Source organism: Ursus maritimus, unplaced genomic scaffold (genome assembly GCF_017311325.1).
Source record: "Ursus maritimus isolate PB19 unplaced genomic scaffold, ASM1731132v1 scaffold_27, whole genome shotgun sequence".
Classification (NCBI taxonomy): Eukaryota; Metazoa; Chordata; class Mammalia; order Carnivora; family Ursidae; genus Ursus; species Ursus maritimus.
The window spans coordinates 30874454-30895593 of NW_024425230.1; the positions used below are offsets into that span (position 1 = coordinate 30874454).

The 21140-nt window shown below is 36.5% G+C and overlaps 1 protein-coding gene across 1 annotated transcript in view; it reads right to left on the reverse strand.

Annotated features, from left to right (window-relative positions):
• The window catches only part of NEO1 (neogenin 1), a 201815-nt gene extending 185707 nt beyond the window's left edge, over nucleotides 1-16108 (reverse strand). Inside the window, exons 1-5 of the mRNA XM_040642636.1 lie at nucleotides 16023-16108; nucleotides 15716-15872; nucleotides 14569-14700; nucleotides 6450-6564; nucleotides 4423-4548 (exon numbers count right to left, since the gene is read on the reverse strand). Coding sequence (XP_040498570.1) covers nucleotides 4423-4548; nucleotides 6450-6564; nucleotides 14569-14700; nucleotides 15716-15872; nucleotides 16023-16108 — 616 coding nt within the window. The remainder of the gene's footprint in view (nucleotides 1-4422; nucleotides 4549-6449; nucleotides 6565-14568; nucleotides 14701-15715; nucleotides 15873-16022) is intronic.
• Between the last annotated feature and the right edge of the window lie 5032 nt (nucleotides 16109-21140).

Below are 21140 nucleotides of genomic sequence, written 5' to 3' on the forward strand. Positions count from 1 at the left end.
TGTTTCACTTCATTGTATTTAAATTTAAAAGACTTTAAGGCAAAAGTATCATAACAAAACAAAATATGACAAGACTGGGAGGAAATATATCACACATAACAAGGAATTTTAAGTCACATCACTCAATTAAAAAATGGATAAGGCTGTGTTCCAATAAAACTTTATTATAAAAACAAGCAGGATGGATTTGATCCATTGACTATAGTTTACTGACTCCTGCCTTAGAATATTTAGCTAGCAAAAAATTAATGAGCCACATCAGCTGATCTGGAATGAATTCTGAGAAAAATGAACAATGCAGACAAGTATAAATAATAAAATGTCATAGGCATATGACTGTATGAGCACTGAGAAAGTAGGAAAGTGTACCAGGTTGTTACCACTGACTTACTGGGAGGAGATGGAAGAGGTGGGGAGATAAAAATCTTCAAGCACATAGAAAATAATTTCATAATAAAAATCAACTTGTGTGTATAATCCCTTTATAAATATTATATGTGTTTGTGGTAGGTGTGGGTGTATGTTCACACTTGTGTGAATACCTAAAGGGGTATATTTTTTAAAAACTAGTCATTAAAACATGGATTGGTGAGATTTCAGTTGACTTTTAATTTTTTCTTTCACCTTTGCTATTGCATGAATATTTTAGATAAAACACAACATTGTTCAAGCAGAAATAAAGCTATTTTCGTATACAGTCTGCATAGGAGAGGGACAATATGAAAAGTCTGGGGCATATTCACATGCCGACATTCAAAAATTGTTAAAATATATATACTGTTAAATAAAAAATACTCAAGTTCAAAGTGCATATAATATGACCCACTTACATAAAAATATATATACGTGTACATATATGTCTGTATGCAAATATCTAAATGTAAATAATGTAGGGGAAGAGTGCCTGGGTGGCTCAATAGGTTAAGTCTGACTCTTGATTTCAGCTTAGGTTGTGATCTTGGGGTAGTGGGATGAGCCCCGCATCAGGCTCCGTGCTCAGCAGGAAGTATGCTTGAGATTCTCTCCCTCTGCCTCCCCTCCCAGCTCATACATGTGCTCTCTAAAATAAATAATCGAACACTGTATCAATAACTAATGATGTACTATATGTTGGCTAACTGAACATAATAAAAGTAAATAAAAAATAAATAAATAAAAATGAGGGCCATGATAAAAGTTTTAAAATAAAAAAATAAAATAAAATAAATAAATAAAATCTTTAAAAAAATAATAACGTAGGGAAAGGGCTAAAAGAATAAACACTTAACAGTTTAACAGTGTTTTCTCCTGGGGAAGTAATGGGATTCAGCCACTGATGGAGAGCATACAGGGGGAAGGCTTTTTACTTCATGGATTTCTGCATTGCTTACTTCTTAAAATATGAACTGCTTATGCATTCTTCTTGTCATCTTTTTCTGTTTTAATAACAAAATAACTTTTTGTTATTGATGGTAAATAATCCTTTCTTGAGAAGATTTTTTTTAAAAGATCTATCACCATTTCTTTTTTTATTAATTTTTATTTAAATTTTAGTTAACTTACAGTACAATATTGGTTTCAGTAGTAGAATTCAGTGATTCATCACTTACAACACCCAGTGCTCAGATCTATCACCACTTCTTTAACCATTTTTCCTTCGTCACAGAAGAGTTATCAGACACTCACTCCTTGGCTGACTTTGTATAAAAACTGGCCTATACTTCCCACCAGGGTCCTAATTCCCTAGCCACTTAAATTTGCCTAATTTTAGTTTACTATGACCACAGTCATGATACACATTATTCTGAAACAGGCTTAATGATCCTGTCTGATCTCTTCTACATTCCCTGGTCTCTGCAAATTTCTCACTTTTTAATGGAATAGCTCTCACTTCTTGATAGACTATTCCTCACTTTTTGATAAAATACTTCACACTTCTTGATAGAATTCCATCTTATGAAAGGAAAATATCCACAGGGAACTTATCTCAGTTGTGATTCCCCCACCCCCAAATATCAACAAATCATATCACTCACTGCACACCAGCATGGCCAATACTTCTAAAATTTTATCGTGCCCAGAGTAAAAAAGTAACATGCAGTATTCGAATACTGGCAGAAATAAAATGAAATCTGTCTCATTGCCCAGCAGCGCCAGAAATGCAGGACAGAAAGATAAGCAAGCCTTTTTACACACCTACAAACGTAAGCATTTTGTATATAATATGACTCATCCTATGAAAATTATGTCTTCATTATAAACTGAGACACTAATGCCAAAGGACTTCATCCCTCTTTTACTCCTTAATAACATTACTTTTGACCCCCCTATCCTATCCAGTCTGTAAATCCTACATTTCATCCTTCCTGATCCTTTGCTGTCCACTCTCGCCACATAGCTTAGTTGCTCTTGCTTCAAGTTCTCAATTTAATTAAAAAAGTCTAAAAATTAGAAAATTAAAATAATACTCAATTCAAAGCACTCAAAAAGATAATATATTCACATTACTGATTAAGGACAAGCAATACTTGAGAGTTAAAATGTTTTCCACCCTCTTTTGCGGCATAACAATTAGGGCTCCCAGCTCCAGAGCTCAGCCCCTCTCTGCCCTGCACAGCCAGTTTCTCCAAAGACTGAATCTACAGAGATGCAGAACTCCTTTCCTGGAATTTCAAGTAAGGCATGCGGTTAGCTGTTCATATTATACGGATAGTTTTACTTGCGTGATATACATATACTCTGAAAAACTGTGGTGGTACAGGTATACCATGAAACAGCAGATGTCAACTTCTAACCAAAGCTGGATCTGAAATTATTTTTCAGACTACTAATATCCTATTAGGGAAATTCAATTTGATTATTCTAATTTATAGCATCTACTTTCCCAACCGTCCCCCCAAAATGAAAAATATCTGCATTTGTTTATTCAAGAAACATTTGTTATTAGAAGAATGCTTTCCTTTTCTTCAATTTTCAGCCTTCCTCCTCTCTCGTCTCCCACAAAAAAACAGCCACAGTGGAAAACTCCTTGGCAAAATGAAGTCAAGCAGACATGATTTTGAATTCTAGCTCCACTATTCTAGTTGGACAAGAGACCTGGCCCCTCAGAAGCCAAAGAAATATTTCAAGGAGGAGGATGACCTGTTGAGAATACAATACAAATGGACACTCATTCACTGGAGATGTACTGAAAAGGTCACCGATGACCTAGGCAAGAACAGATTTAGTGGTGTAGTGAAGACAGATGCCAGACTACAACGCACTCAGAACAAGATGGAAAATGAAGAAACAGAGCCTGCAAAATGAACAACAGCACTTCTCACATTTTAGTTTGCACACCAATCCCTTGTTAAATCCTGCTCAAGTTCAGATTCTCATTCAGTAAATCGAGGGCGGGGCCTGAAATTCTCCGTGTCTCAAAAGCGTGCAAGTGATGCAGATTCTGCCAGTCCACAAGCAACACTTCTAAGAAGCAAGGATACAGAGAAAACTCTCAGAAAGTCCGGCTGCAGAAGTCAGAGGAGAGAGAGATTGGTAAATAAAAAAAACATGAGCCTGGTCTTTTATATTCTTTGTAATGGAAGAGTGACTTGAGCATGTTGAAAGATGGAAAGAACCAGTACAGAGGGTGAAATCAAATATTCAGGCCAAAAGATGGTAAGATTAGGATCCAGGCTTCTGGCCATTAAGGAATAACAGGAACTAGACTTACCATCCTGCCTTAGACAACTAGAAAACTGGACAAAAATCAATGAAACAATGTTTCTTTCAGACACTGGACAACAGGAAATGCAGGACTGTGACCCCTGAGAGATAGGAAACAAGATGAGTTGTAAAATCACCCCATCTTACAGGCTGTAGATAGCTCATCTTTCCAGTCCTCAGCATGAGAAAGGGAAAGCAAAGTCACCTCTGAAATCTCACAGTTAAAGAAACAGATCACCGTTGAAGAGGCCAAGGTTACCACAATTTGCAGAGTACGAAGGAGGAAGGAGCTGCTAAGAGAGAGAGAGATGCACACAAACTCTGGAGTTTGGCAGAAGAGACCCCTCGAATCTGTGGAAGACTACTAATCTACATATGAGGGGACTGAAGTCGTACACAATGGAACTAACCACAATGGAACAAACTAGAAATCTGTAACAGATAGCTGGAAAACCCTGAAGTATTTGGACATTAAGCAACATACTTCTAAATAACTCACAGATCAAAGAAGAAATCACATGAGGAATTACGAAGTATTTTCAACTTAATGAAAATGAAAATACAGCATGTCAAATTTGTGCAATGTAACTAAAGCAATGCTTTGAGGGAAATTTCAAGCGTTAAATGTCTATACTAAAAAAACATGCCATACAATTAATTCTGGATCAGAGAAAGGACACTTCTTTTGTTGTAACAAGAAGGAAAGATGAGGATATGAGTAAGCCTGGTGTTAGCTACCGGAGTCATGGTTAATTGCTTGTACAGCTGCTGAAGGAGTTGGTGAGTAGAACTGTTGCTGGTGTGGGTGGGCTGGGCTGTCAGGAGGGTCAGAGGTCTGCAGGTGGTGGTAAACATCTGAAGGAGCTATAGTGAGAATGGACGGGAGCACCAAAAAGGGAGAACAGGATTACTGGGCCACACTGAGAGCACAGTCAGGTTGCTAACTGTATTTAAAAGAAATGCAAATATGAGAACGTGGTTTTGCAGACTATAAAGGAAAGAGAACATAGACATTTAAAACTGAAGCTTCCAAATAGTGAGTATCAAGTGAAAATGAAAAGGGTTGAACATACCAGCACATGGCTGTCAATGGAATCTAAGACAGATAGGGAAGGAAATACTCTAGAGTGAACAGAAAACAGTAAGTGCTGCCAGCACGATGTGAGAAACCTGGAAGGACAGGAGACTGTCGTGAGACTGTGATATTGTTTTAATAATATTTCAGCACTGCCGAGTGATGACAAGGGCTAGGGTGCAATTCTGGAAGCTGGTACTTGAAGTGGCATGAAAGAGAAGCCACTGGGGATGAAGAAGGTGAAGAAATGAAGATGGGACTAGGAAGTAAGCCAGGCAGACACTCACATTTTCCAGAACAATGACAGACTTGCAATGGAGAAGAAGACTGTAAAACAAGACTTAAAGTTTTCAATGAATGAAAGTGCATACTAAGTACACAGATGACAGAGAAAAGCAAAACATAAAATTTAGTGGCCCACATCTTGAAAGAGCAGCAATTTTTTGAGTAATTATTTCACATTTTTGAAAGCTATTTTTCCATTATTCTTCAGTAATCAGCTATGTTTTAGAGAGCTGATATTGCTCTAAATATTGCTAATAGAGTACTTTTCTCATATGGAAAACAAGCATTACAGATTTTATGTGACTATACCACCATATGTTTACGAATTGTTACCAAGTTCAGCTAAAAAAAAATTCTGAGTAAAGATGCATTAATTCTTGAACACAGAAAACAAATAGCACATGAATAATGTATTGAAAGCTTTTGTTGTCGGCAGCTTTACTAACAGAAGTAATATTTATGAAATCCCACAGGACAATCTAACAACTTAAATATACGCAAAAGAGAAAAACACAAGACTAAGAATCCGTAATAATGAATCTTATAATATCAGAGCTATTTTCTTCAAAGAAAGCTGTATGTACATAAGCTCTCAATGCAAAGTAAACAGTTGTTTCAGAAAGATCATGTCATCGTTTCACAAGGTCTGTAGACCAGGTTCTAGAATTCTTCTGTTCAACGGTGTATTTAGTGATGGAAATAAACTGAATTCAAAAGCTTGTTAAAGCCTGATTAGCCTAAAGCTAATTCAAGACTACATTAGTAAGCTGTCATAGTAAGTCACAAATTCATATTTCATTCACTGAGTTCTTACTCTCTTGATAATGTATTTCTGACAGGAAATAATCCTTAGAGGGGAGGATAAAAGAAGAGGAGACCTAAAAATCCAAGACAGATGTTATAACAGTCCCAGAAGGATAAGACACGAAGCCCAGGATACTCACAATGAAGGCACGTATATACTAGCCACGCAGTGGTAAACACATTTGTGAGAGTAAAATAAGACTTTCCCATGCTATTATAACTGCATACCATTTTCACACAGATGTAGAATTAGTTACTAAAATGAAATGCAAATGGTCCTTAATCATTTTAAAAGATACTCAACCTCACTCATAATAAGAGAAATGCAAATTAAAACTACACTGAGATACAATTTCTCACCTACCATACTGGCAAAAATACAAATGTTTAACAACATACCTTGTAGGCAAAGTACAGGGAAATGGCTAATGGGAATGTAAAATGGCAATATCCACTATAGAGGCAAGTTTGCAATATCTAGCACAGTTATAATTACATTTTCCCTTTGACTTAGTAATCCTATGTCTATGAATCTATCCCCAAAACACACTGGCCAAAATATGAACACAGGGACAAGCAAGACTATTCACCGCAGCACTACCCGTGGCAGCAGCTAGAGACAAGCTTGAAGGCGCTGTGGTCCACAGATACGATGAGGTGCCATGCAGCTGTAAACCAGACGACGCAATAACTTCATCTCTACCATGCAGTGGTCCCTAGAATAAATTAAGTGGCAAAGCAAGGTTGGAGAGAAGTGGGTATATATATCTAAGAAAGGTGGGACAGTAATAGATACACACACGTAATTTTTAACCCATACAAGGAAAGGAAACATAGTTAGAGGAGACAGGAATTGAAGCTCGATGTCTCTGAACAGAACTTGTACATAGATTTGACTTTGGGGGGGCGCCTGGGTGGCTCAGTTGTTAAGTGTCTTCCTTCTGCTCAGGGCATGATCCCAAGGTCCTGAGATCGAGCCCTGCATGGGGCTCCCTGCTCCGCTGGGAGCCTGCTTCTTCCTCTCCCACTCCCCTGCTGTGTTCCTTCTCTCTCTGGCTGTCTCTCTCTGTCAAATAAATAAATAAAATCTTAAAAAAAAAAAAAGATTTGACTTTGGGATCATACAAATATTTTACAAATTTAAAATACAAAACTAAATCTTAAAAATCCCTTAACATTGAAAGCAGAGGTAGAACAAGCCTAAATCTCTAGTTGTCATCAAAACCACCCAGACAGGAGAATTTAAGAACACAATAACCAAACTATACTTAGTGGAATATGCCCTAAGGACCAAAAGAACTGCAAATATTTTTAACTGTTTTAATAACCACTTTTGTTGTAGTTACTATTGGTACTGTTATTCTGAGGCTGGTGTGTGTGCGTGTGTGTGTTGTAGAATAAAGCAAATGAGTAATTTCATTAACGTCATGAAGAACAGGATTCCCGGTGTGGAAGAAAAGCGATAGAGATATCAAATCAATGAGGTGATCTGTCAGAATGATTAACATCAAGGACAGGAGACACAACAGGTGTCAGCAAGGACGTGGAGAAAAAGGAACACTTGTGCACTGCTGGTGGGAACGCAAACTGGTGGAGCCACTCTGGAGAAGAGTACGGAGGTTCCTCAAAAAGTTAAAAATAGAAACACCCTTCAATCCAGCAATCCCAATACTGGGTACTTACCCAAAGGATACAAAAACACTAATTCAAAGGGATACGTGCGCCTCTATGTTTATAGCGGCATTCTTTACAATAGCCAAGATAAGGAAGCAGCCCAAGTGTCTATTGATAGATGAACGGATAAAGAAGTAGTGCATATATTCAGCTCTATTAAAACAATGCAGGCTTGCCATCTGCAACAACATGGATGGAGCTAGAGAATATAATGCCAAGCAAAGTCAGTCAAAACTTCAAAAAAAAAAAATGAGCAAAGGAGAAAAAAGAGAAAGACATACCAGGAAGCACTCTTCACTCTAGAGAACATGCTGATGGTTAGCAGAGGAGAGGTGGGTAGGGGATGGGTGAAATAGGTGATGGGGATGAAGGAGGGCACCTGTGATGAGCACTGGGTGTTGTATGGAAGTGATGAATCACTATTTAAAAAAATCAATGAGGTAAAGTAAAAACCATCTATCCCTCAGTTTTAATCTTAAGTACCAATATGAATTTGTTTTTTACTTATCTAAAAAATATGTACTGCCTAGCTCAATTGACTGAAAAGGCCTAATAACAATGACCAAACCAGTGCAGTTAAGTACTCTCCACAACGAGATTTTGGCTTTAAATTTCATTTTCCACACAAAAGAACCCCTAAAACAACTGGCTAATTCCAGGTCTGCAATTGGAATATGAGATGAATCTGCAACATCTTGTCAGACTAGAAAAGAAAAAGCTATCAAACGACTGCTAGGGTCATCGCAAAAGACTCAAGAGGTTTTCACTGGCCAAATATGGGACATTTAAGCATCAGTAATGATAATAATAAATTGAAACATTCAAATATGTTGAATTTCATTACTTTATAACGACCTCAAAAAAAAAGACAAAATAAACAAATGAACAAAAAACACAAAACAAAACTAACTGATCACCTTTGGAGACTGTTAAAGAATCGAATCATTATTTGAAAACTGGCACATAAAAGAACTAAGCATTTTTCCTAATCAAACTGTTTCTTATGGCAATAAAATTGTTGATGGAAGTAAGTTTCTATTTATAAAAGTATTCCACCTAATAATAAGGGACTGATATAATATCACCATATATGCTAGATATATAACTAGAAAAATGGCTAAGTGAATTATGACATATTGGTATTATACAATCACTAAAAATTGTAAAGGGAGGCAGTAAGAATAGTGGATACGAGCATGCGTTGAAGAAGAGTCAGGCTGCCTGAGTTCAAATCCCATTTCCGTCATTTTTTAACTATGTGGTCTTGGCAAATTATCTAGTCTCAAATTTACGCATACTGCAGTTGGGAGGATTAAACCGTATGATATACGTAAACCATTTAACACAGTACCTGGCACACAGCAAGCTTTCAAAAATGCTAACTACTAGATTATGGCAAAAATACACTATAGAGCGTAATCTTAAAAAATACATATGTGAAATTACATCTGTGCTCTGATTATCAGTATGTAAGAATTATGTATATACAGATAACAAGGAACAGGAGGCAATCTGAAAAGTTTATTGATTTGTAATGGTGGAATGATAGTGATAACTTTTTAAATTTCCATTAGTACATTTTTAAAAATACAAAAGTTATTATCTATACAGGACAGAGTACAACAAAGTTAAATTTCTTATATTAATAATAATTATTTTTATTAATGCTTTCTAGTTAAAAATTATAGCATCTGCTGGCAATCAACAGTTCCATTTTATTGTTGCTTTTATTTAAAAAATAAATCAACATATGCTCATTCATGGGGTTGACACCTCCTCCAGAGGTTATCATATTAACAAATTAGTATGAATTCTTCCACATCTTTTCAACAGATCCTCTCTCTCATTGTTTCATTCACACACACATAGTTTAGGAGTTTTACTTTAAAAAACAAAAGGGATATATGTATTGTACTGCAACTCATTTCTCTCCCTTAATGTATCTTGACTATAGTCAGGCCAGTGCATACAGTTAATTCTTTTCACAGATGCATAGTGATCCATGCTATTAGTGTACACATATAACAAACATGTGAGTTATTATCCAAACAGGACACTACTGAGAGTGAAAGAAAGTGGTCTTACCAATTATGCTGCTAGCACCGGTGAAATCAGACCCTCTCAAACTAACTAGGACACATGGTCACACTACATAAGAGAGCCACATCTGCTGGCTAACGTTTAAGTCATCTCCAATTTTTTTGCTACTATAAACAGTGCTTCAATGAACATCCTATAATTCTTTGCACATGTAAGAGAGAGATTTCTAGAAGCAGAATTACTGAGTCAAAAATAATGCACATCTTATACCACCACCTACAAAAAGGCTGTATCAATTTATATTCCCTTTAATAGTATACAAGACAGACTTTCCCCCTTTCCTTTGTCAAAATTGAGTAGCTTTTAAATGTTCACTAGGTTAATGGGCAAAAAAAATGATATCAAATTGTTTTACCTTGCACCTCCCTCAACTTGGGTAAAGTCAAATATCTTTTTACCATGTTTGTTATTTTCCGTGCACTGCATATTTTTATTTGACTGCTTATCAAAGTCTTTATTCTATTTTCTAAAAGTACTTCAAAAGTCAAAAATTATAGAATTAAAAATTGTTTTAATTTAGGACAGGAAAGAACCTTAACTACACCCTCATAGGAGGCAGATACCTAAAAAGTAAAGTGACTAGTCCACTAGTTCATCCTCTATCATATTTCAAAACATTTTCATTTATATCCAAAAAAACTTGCCTTGCTTATTAAGCATTTTTTGGTCTAAGATATCAAAAACAATGATAATACTTTATCAGGTTATTTGCAAATCACTGAGCAAATTAATTTTAATCTGTACTCCCACTCCTACCATTATGCCCAGTCTTAAAAATGCAAAATTCCCTACTTCTGAAAGGAGGGTGAGGGGACAAAAGAAATTATTTTTAATCATATATAAAATCTAGTGTCCACTCATAATCAAGAAACAAAGACAACAAAAGCAAAACAACTAGGACTGCATCAAACTAAAAAGCTTCTGCACAGCAAAGGAAACAATCAACAAAATGAAAAGGCAACCTACCAAACAGGAGGAAATATATGCAAAGCACATATATGATAAGGGATTAACATCCAAAACATATCAAGAACTCATACAACTCAACAGCAAAGAAAAAAAAAAATATCAATTAAAAGTGGAAAGAGGGCCTGAATAGACATTCTTCCAAAGAGAACACAGATTGCCAACAGGTACATGAAAAGATGCTCAACATCACTAATTATCAGGCAAATGCAAATCAAATCACTATGAGATTATCATCTCGCATCTGTCAGAATGGCTATTATCAAAAAGACAAGAAATAACAAGTGTGGGAGAGAGGATGTAGAGAAAAGGGAACCCTCGTACACTCATAGTGGGAATGCAAATTGGTACAGCCACTATGGAAAACAGTACAGAGGTACCTCAAATTTTAAAAACAGACTACCATTTGATGCAGCAATTCCACTTCTGGGTATTTATCCTGAGGAAATAACAGCACGATTTCGAAAAGATATCTGAATCCCCACGTTCAGTGCAGCGTTATTTACAATAGCTAACACATGGAAATAACCTCGGTGTCCATCAATGGATGAACGAATAAAGAAAATGTGGTATGCATATACAACGGAATATTATCCAGCCATAAAAAGAAGGAAATCCTGACACATGAGATAAGATAGATGAACCTTGGGGGCATTATGCTACGTGAAACAAGTCAGAGAAAGACAAGTACTGTATTATTTCACTTACATGTGGAATCTAAAAAAAATACGGAACTTAGAGATACAGAGAACAGACTAATGCAGGAGGGTGGACATGGGTAGGTGAAATTGATAGAGGTGATCAAAAGGTACAAAATTCCAGTTATAAGATAAGTAAGTCCTGGAGATGTAACGTACAACATGGTGACTATAGTAAATACTGTGCTGTATACTTGAAAGTTGCTAAGAGAGAAGATCTGAAAGTTTCCATCACAAGAAAAAAAAAACTATATGTTGATGGATGATAACTTATTCTGGTAAACATTCTGCAAAATAAAAAAATATACAGATATATATCTCAAACCATCATGCTGAACATCTAAGACATGTTATATGTCAATTAAATCTCAAGAAAAAGAAAGGCATAGCAAGATAAATGGTCTGAAAATATCAGGCACTGCTGATTTATTAGCCAGTAAAAATAAAATTACCTTTTATCTGTATTTATTTTCTCAAACCATTTACGCATCATCCAGACTCCAACTATTAACTGTAACAACAATCCACAAATCTGAACCTCTTCCTTCACATCAGCTCAAGCTCAACCAATTAAAACCTAACATCTCTCTCTCCTTATTCTGTCTAGATCTTCCTAGGAAGCATCATTGTTTTTCTACTCCTCTAGTCTCAAACCTTTATTATCTTCTACATCATCCACTCTCAGACCCAATTAATTTACTAAATTAACTGGAGCGATCTCTTGTGAATGAGCCCATCTTCTCCATTCGTGGAGCCTCTCCATTAATCCTAGTCTTCACTTTATGCTGAGACCACTGCCTCTTAACTCATCTTTGTCTCTCTCTAGTTTCACATTCTCTAAAGTATATATATCCCAAAACTTTTCCCTCTTTTTGCCCTGAGCCCATTCTATTAAGATGACCCTGCCTATTTACTGAGAAAACGCAATCCTTTTTATGTAAGTTGGACTTGTCTTCTTCATACTTCAAATTTTCTTTATCTTCATCCTTCCTTTTTATCTTGTGTCACAAACATCAGGTTAAACCATTTGAAATAAAAAATAATTATGTAAAAACTGGTCAGTATCAGCAATTTCATATGGTTCAACCCTAAAAGAGGCCCAATTCCTTTGATCTTTCCATTTCTCTCCTTGGTATCACTTTTTCCCCCTACATTTTCATCTAGACCCTATTTTATCACTTGAAACAACTCCTGCTCCCTTGCTCCTGTTCAATCTCTTCCTTTCTACTGTCTCTTTGCCTTGATCTCGATCTCCCGCTTATCAAATGGAAAAAAAATTTTTTTTTTAAATCTTTCCCTTATCCTTGCTATACCTTGAGACACTTTCTCCTCTTTCACTCCTTCCCTTCACTGTCAAACTTCCTGAAATCGTCTGCACTCCGGCCTCCATCTTCCGAACCTTAACAATAACCTGGCTTATCCATTCATCCACTCTACTGAAACTTTTTTCTGGAGTTACCAACAATCGCCGTTTTACCAAAAATCAAAGCCCTAACTTCTGAAGTCTTCAAGTGTTTCATGTTGAACCCCTCCCCCCACCCACCCCACGCTGTCCGGTCACAGTGCACTTTCAAAGCTCTCCTTTATCTCTACCTCCCTGACACTTCTCCTATCATTCTCTAAATGAAAGTATTTCACAAAGATCAGTCCTTAGTTTCCTCCTTTCTTTTTCTGTACTCTTTTCCCATGGTAATTTGTGCACATTTTCTGGCCTCAACTATCAAAATCATTTCTGGGAAGACGCTGTAGTATCCTACCAAATTGACCTCTCTGTAAACAAATCTCCTATCCACCCTGAAATGTTCATAGTTCTCCTGTCCTGAAACCCATGGACAATTTGGTCATTTCTCCACATTCTGAAACCAAAGACCAGAACGTGACTTCAGCACTCTCCTAACTTTCTACTGATACTTCCAAAACATTATTCCAAATTTGTATAATCACTCTTTCTCCTTTGAGGCTTCTACCAGTTATTAATTTAATACCTCTAAGTTATATTTTTTTCAAAGATTTTTATTTATTTATTTGTCAGGGAGAGAGAGAAGAGGCGAGAGCACAAGCAGGGGGAGCCACAGAGGGAGAGGGAGAAGCAGGCTCCCCACTGAGCAAGGAGCCCGACGCGGGGCACGATCCCAGGACCCTGACATCATGACCTGAGCCAAAGGCATATGCTTAACCAACTGAGCCACCCAGACATCCCTACCTGTAAGTGTTAAGTCTACCCTCACTGGCCTGATTTTTTTCTATTGGAACTGAATTCTTTAGACTGTGCTTCCTCTCAGTTGACTTGCTATCAGGCTCAGCCAAGATAAGGGTGCTAAAGGGACGTACCTACCTCTCTATACATCTTAGAGCTCCCTTTTACTCCTGTTAGTAGTTAACTGCCTTTGACAATTCTTTTTTTTTATAATAATTTTTTATTATGTTATGTTAGTCACCATACAGTACATCCCTAGTTTTTTAAGTTCCATGATTCATTACTTGCGTATAACACCCAGTGCACCATGCAGTACGTGCCCCCCTTAACACCCATCACCAGTCTATCCCATTCCCCCACCCCCCCTCCCCTCTGAAGCCCTCAGTTTGTTTCCCAGAGTCCATAGTCTCTCATGGTTCATTCCCCCTTCTGTTTACCCCCCCCCTTTCTTCTTCCCTTTCTTCTCCTACCGCTCTTCCTACTTCTTATGTTCCATAAATAAGTGAAACCATATGATAATTGTCTTTCTCTGCTTGACTTATTTCGCTTAGCATTATCTCCTCCAGTCCCGACCATGTTGCAGCAAATGCTGAGAAATCGCCTTTGACAATTCTTATTAAAATTCCCCTGCTCAAATTACTGGTATGGCTTCTGTATCTGCTTGGATGCTAACTGATACAGGGCTTAGGCCCTTGAGCTATAACACTGCTTTGTTATTGCTTCTTTCTCTTCCCCCTTCTCCTGAACCATTATTTTAACTTCATGATCAAAGCCTTTGAACGATATTGAAACAACTCTGGCCTCACATAAATGTAAAACTATGTTCTAAGATGAAATTCTCTCCGTAAATGCTGGTGAATCACAAGTCTGGTGACTTTCATGTGCTGGTTTTTCAGTGTTTCGCTTTGGTTCAGGGGCAGTCGATCCTCTACATTGCTTTTATTTGAAAGAGACTTTTGGGCAGCTTCATCCATCTTCACTTTGACGGCAAAAGTATGATGGCCCCATTCAAGGCTTCTGAAAGTGTCAATTGTTACAATGCTAGGTAATTTTATGACTGTTACGGGTCAAAGCTCAAACTCTACCTTTTCCATGTCACTTTCACAGATCACCATAGAGCCATAAATGTTCTGTCTCTCCTCTGAGTTACTCTGAAAATCACTGCTGTAGATGGTGGTGCTGTGTTGGCACTTCTTCAGCTCAACAAGTACTTCTCGCTTTTACAAACGCAGTAGGCCGTGTGCAAAAAATACCAGACCATCTTTGTCCTCAAGTTTACAACCCCGTTTGGAAAATAAGTCTTACACTTATGTGATGGAGCAAAGGCACTTTTGATTACAAACAACAGAATTCCATGCAAATTCACTTAAGGCAAATTTTTAAAATTTATTTAAATTCAATTAATTAACATATAATGTATTATTAGTTTCAGAGGTACAGGCCTGTGATTCAGTAGTCTTATATAATACCCAGTGTTCATTATATCACATGCCCTCCTTTATGTCCATCACCCAGTTTACCATCCCTCCACCCCCCCTTCCAGCAACCCTCACTTTGTTTCCTATGATTAAGAGTCTCTTATGGTTGGTCTCCCTCTCTGGTTTTCATCTTGTTTTATTTTTTCCTCTCTTCCCCTATGATCCTCTGTTTTAAGACAAAAAATTTTAAATAAAGTTACAGAGGTAGTCGCACAGTATCACATTTCTGTTCCAATCTGATGTGAAACCCAATTGTACTTCCTACCGTGACAGTTCATGAGATGAAATGTAAACTGAGATGGTGTGGCCCGAAGCGTTATGTTCTAAAGAATGTGAGACCCTGAGGAGATGCTTCAGGACAGTGCTGTCCAGCAGAAATACAATGAAAGCCACAGATATACCTTTAAATGTTCTAGTAGCCACATTCAAAAAACAGATGAAATTAATTATTACCATATTTAACCATTATATCCAAAAATTACTTAAACATGTGATCAATAAAAAGAGTACTAGAGGATATTTTACATTTGTTATATTAAGTCTTTGAAATCCAGTGTATGTTTTACACTCACAGTAAATCACAAATCGAACTAGACACATTTAAGTGTTCAAAAGCTACAAGCAGATAATGACTACTAACAACACAGCTTCAAGAATTCTTAAAATATTCAGCAGTCTTTAAATATACAATGTATGCTGCAATGAACTATCTGCACATTCAAATGTGTCACAGCAAAAAAAAAAAAAATCTTACCACTTTGGAAATGACAAATGCATCCAGATTAACTTGCTTTTCAGAAGACCCAGAATAAAGCTTCTCTGTAACTGGACTTACAACCGAACACTTTATAAATTTGTCATTGATAGGAAAAGTTGTTACTATAATACTAGGATTTTTATTACATTTAAGCCTACATAACAATTCACATAAAATGTGTAAGCAAGAACACCTGTAAAAACGCATGTAGCTTGATTAAATTCCAAGCAAGACTTGGGCACATCTATTCTATGTAGGTTCCTGCAAATTATACAGAAATGAGTGAATGCCTAACACATCATACCAGGATATTAGGGTTTCAGAACTTATTTTAAGTTCCAGGTACTTAATGCTTAATTTTAGTAAAGGATACGAGTAGTGTTTGGGCATTTTGAGTATCCCTTTACCATCATCCATAAACATCTACCACATTTCACTATAATTATGTGTTTAGGGGCACCTGAGTGGCTCAGCTGGTTAAGTGCTGACTCTTGATGTCACCTCAGGTCATGATCTCAGGGTCATGGGATCGAGCCCCACGTCAGGCTCCACACTCAGCTCTGTTCTTCTCCTCTCTCTATCTCTCTCTCTCTCTTTCAAATAAATAAAATCCTTAAAAAAATTAATGTTTTCAAATGTTCAGCCTTCCCCACTAGATTTCATGTTCCATAAGAGCAAGGACTGTGTTTGTCTTATTCAGTGCTTATCCCAGAGCCTAGACCTAGAACACAGTGTGCATACAGTAAATTTGTTAAATGTCTCATAATTTTATGTTATACAGACTGTATTTCTTTTCTTACTGTCCCGAAATAGAGTGTTCTTTGTATTTGGATTCTGCTTTCATTTTGCAAATACTGGCAAAATGCTTGTCACAAATTAAGCATGGTTTAAGTTCATTTTTTGAGTCTAGAAGTCTACCTACACATATACCAAGACGGGTATGGAAATAAAATCTCTGCTCTTTGAACTACCTCAAAGACCTGAAAACAAAGTCTACAGTATGAATAGGAAGAAGCAATAATTGCTGCCTTGTTACTTTGTTAAAGGGAAAGAAATGGAACTGAACATACTTTGAGATGGCAAATTTTAAAATGCTGGTATACAAATACAAAACCAGATTTTTCAGAACTGCTACTAAAAAACCATAGTTGATAAAGAATTACCAGAAGTCCAAAATTACTATTTTTCTTGAGCACACATAATTTCCTAAACACTAATTTGAAAGTTCTTGGCTAATTAAACTTGGTGCAAGGCTTCTGACAAGTTTATACTCTGGAAAGGTCCAATCTATCAAAAATACAGGGTTAATATATACTTTATTATTCAAATCAGGACATTTCTGAGGGCAAGAGGGGGTGCTAAAAATAATTATTTAACAGGAACAACAAGCAAACCAGGACCTACGGTAACTCTACATATATGTGACCTTGATGAATACACCTAAAAACTAATTCCTGACTACTTCTACTTTGGAAGTCTTGCATACTTTTTCACCAAAGAAATCTGTTTCACTAACCTTGTAAATCAAAATGTCTCTCTGACATAAATTATATAAATATTTCCTATGAAAAACTTAAAGCACATATTTTCAAGCATGATTTCATTAAAATTACATTGTGTAAACTATATTTGATGATTAAAAAAATCAACAGAGAATAAAATTACAGACTGAATCACAGGTCACACTGTCATTATGATAAGAATAACCTCTTACCGGCATTTTTGCACACTCATAATTTAAAAGCTTTCATTTCTATATCAAAACTGTCTCTGCAAGTGTGTATAGTCATAAAATATAGCCACACTCATTTGGGAAACTAAATATTTAAGAAAATATACTTCAGGGACGCCTGGGTGGCACAGCGGTTAAGCATCTGCCTTCGGCTCAGGGCGTGATCCCGGCGTTATGGGATCGAGCCCCACATCAGGCTCCTCCGCTGGGAGCCTGCTTCTTCCTCTCCCACTCCCCTGCTTGTGTTCCCTCTCTCGCTGGCTGTCTCTATCTCTGTCAAATAAATAAATAAAATCTTTAAAAAAAAAAAAAGAATAATATACTTCACTCCTTAAAATTTCTTAAAATAAACTAAGTATATACATAGAGACAGATACATATTAATATATTTTATATGTATTTACACATAAATCCATAAAATATAAATATATACACATACTTTTTAAAATATCCATTTGGGAGTAAAAATTTATATATCCTTCCTAAAAAGCAACTTTGTGATGTGTATAAAGAGCCTTCAATATGTCAAACCCTTTCTAGTTCCAGAAATAAATCTTAAGTAAATTTTTAGGAAAAAAAACTTATATAAAAAGAACTTACACACTTTAATTTTCAAGATTAATGTTTATGTGAAATTATGGAACACGGCAAAATTAGGTAGCCATACTGGATCCAGGTATAAAATATTTGTAATATGATCCCCAATTTTGTTTTAAACACACATGCACATACACACACACACACAGAGTTTAAAAATACACAAGTATAGGGGCGCCTGGGTGGCTCAGTAGTTAAGCCTCTGCCTTCGGCTCAGGGCGTGATCCCAGAGTCCTGGGATCGAGCCCCACATCAGGCTCCTCCGCTAGGAGCCTGTTTCTTCCTCTCCCACTCCTCCTGCCTGTGTTCCCTCTCTCGCTGGCTGTCTGTCAAATAAATAAATAAAATCTTAAAAAAAAAATACACAGGGGCGCCTGGGTGGCACAGCGGTTAAGCACCTGCCTTCGGCTCAGGGCGTGATCCCGGCGTTCTGGGATCGAGCCCCACATCAGGCTCCTCCGCTATGAGCCTGCTTCTTCCTCTCCCACTCCCCCTGCTTGTGTTCCCCCTCTCACTGGCTGTCTCTATCTCTGTCAAATAAATAAATAAAATCTTAAAAGAAAAAAAAATACACAAGTATATATGTAGAGGAGGAAAACTAGAAAAAAAATACCAAAATATTAATAAAATCATCTGAATTGTGAGATACGTGGTTTTTACTTTCTTTATTCGTTTCTATAGTTACTTTTTTTTTTAAGATTTTTTTTTTTTATTTATTTATGTGACAGAGAGATAGCCAGCGAGAGAGAGAACACAGCAGGGGAGTGGGAGAGGAAGAAGCAGGCTCCCAGTGGAGGAGCCCGATGTGGGACTCGATCCCGGAACGCCAGGATCACGCCCTGAGCCAAAGGCAGACGCTTAACGACTGTACTACCCAGGTGCCCCTATAGTTACTAACTTTTAACAATATTTTCTAAGTTTTCTACAATAGAAATGTTACTATTTTGATGTAATATAAATGTTTAATATAAATGTTACTTCTGATTGTGAACGTTTTTACATTTTAAAAGACCCATTTGGGGTGCCTCGGTGGCTCCACTACTTAAGTGTCCAACTCTTAATTTTGGCTCAGGTCATGATCTCTAGGTAATGAGATGGAGCCCAGCGCTGGACTCTGTGCTCAGCAGGGAGTCTGCTTGACATTCTCTCCCTCTCCTCCTGCCCCTCCTCCCTGCTCATTCGCATTCTCTCTAAAAATAAATAATCTTTTTAAAAAAAGACCCATTTGGTTTTAATTTTGAATTCTAACAAACATTGAAAGAAGAAATAACATTCTGTGCAATATCTTCCAAAAAACAGAAGAGGAAGGGACATGTCACAACTAATTTTATGATGCCAGCATTATCTGATACTAAAACCAGGCCAATATGGTACAAGGGAACTATAGACCAAAATTCCTCATCAACACAGATGGAATAATCCTCAACAAAATATTAGCAAATCAAATCTAGCAATACAAAAAGACTAGCAAGTCAAGTGGAGGTTTATCCCAGGAATGTAAGGCTGGTTTCATATTCTGAAATCAATATAATCCATCAGAATGACAAACTAAAAGGAGAAACTGCATGATATTATCAACAGATGCAGAAGAGCTCTTGTCAAAATTCAGCTCCTATTCATGCTAAAAAAAACTCTTAGCAAACTAGGAAGAGAAACTTCTTAACTTGATAAAGGGCATCTAAAAAAAACTACAACAACAACCTTAAGTTAACATCACACTTCATAATGAAAGAGTGAATTGCTTTCCCCTAATATCAGAAACAAAGCAAGGATGTCTATACTCACCACCACTATTCAGCACTGTACTGGAAATTCTAGCCAAAGTAATAAGGCAAGGAAAATTAATAAAAGGCATACAGATCAAAAACAAAGAAAGAAAAAACCATCACAACTGCAGACAACATGATTGCCTACTTTGAAACTTAGAACTTTTAAGTGAGTTTAAGCAAGGTCATAGGGCACAAGGTTAACATACAAAAAATCAGTCAATTTTCCTGTGCTGGCAATCAACAACTGGCAGTCAAAATTAGGGGGAAAATATTTACAATAGCTCCAAAAACATGAAATACTTAAGTATCTGAGAACTACAAAATGCTGATTTAAAAAAAAATCAAAGGCTCTCTAAATAAATGAAAAGACATATGTACATGGATTTAAAGACTCACATAGCTGAAATGCCAATTCTCCCCAATTGTCCTATGGATTTAATACAATTCCAATCATAATCCTAACCAAAAGTTTTGTAGATAAAGACAAAAAACTAAAAGTTACATGAAAAAGCAAATGAAGCAGAATAAAGAATTTCAAAAAAGAGAAACAATGTTGAAGGATTCGAACTACACTATTTTAAGACTTACAAAGCTACAGGAATTAAGACAATGTGGGATTGGCAAAATGACAGACACACACATCACTGGAACCAAACAGAATTCAGAGATAGACCCACACAATTATGGTAACTAATTTTTGACATATAAGTGTGAATAAAATTCAATGAAGAAAGGAGAGTCTTTTCAACAATAAGGTTGAAACAGTTTGGATATCCATATGTCCCCCCCCCCCAAAAAAAGAGAGAGAGACGGAGACAGAGAGAGAGAGGGAGGGACAAAGAAAGAGAGAAAGCACCTTGACTTGATATAGAAGTTAACTCAAAATGGATCATAAACCTAAATATCAAATGTAAACTATAAAATTCCTCACAAAAAAATCAAGGAGAAAAATTTTTGTAAATCTGGATCAGAGTTCTTAGAAATGACACTAAAAGCATAATTCATAAAGAGACTAAACTGATAAATGGAGCTTCACCAAACTTAAAGCTTTTGCTCTGCAAAAGACATTGAGAGTATGAATAGACAAAAAAGACTGGGGGAAAATACCTGCAAACCATTAACAAAAGAAACTGTATACAAAATAAATTAAAAAAAAACTAAAAACTCAACCATCAGAAAACCACCCATTTTTTTTTAATTGGGCAAAAGATTTAACTAGACATCTCACCAATACCGGCAAGTAAACACAGAAAAAGATGTTCAATAACATTAGTCACTAGCGAAATCCAAACTAAACTACAACATAATCATACTACTACTTTTA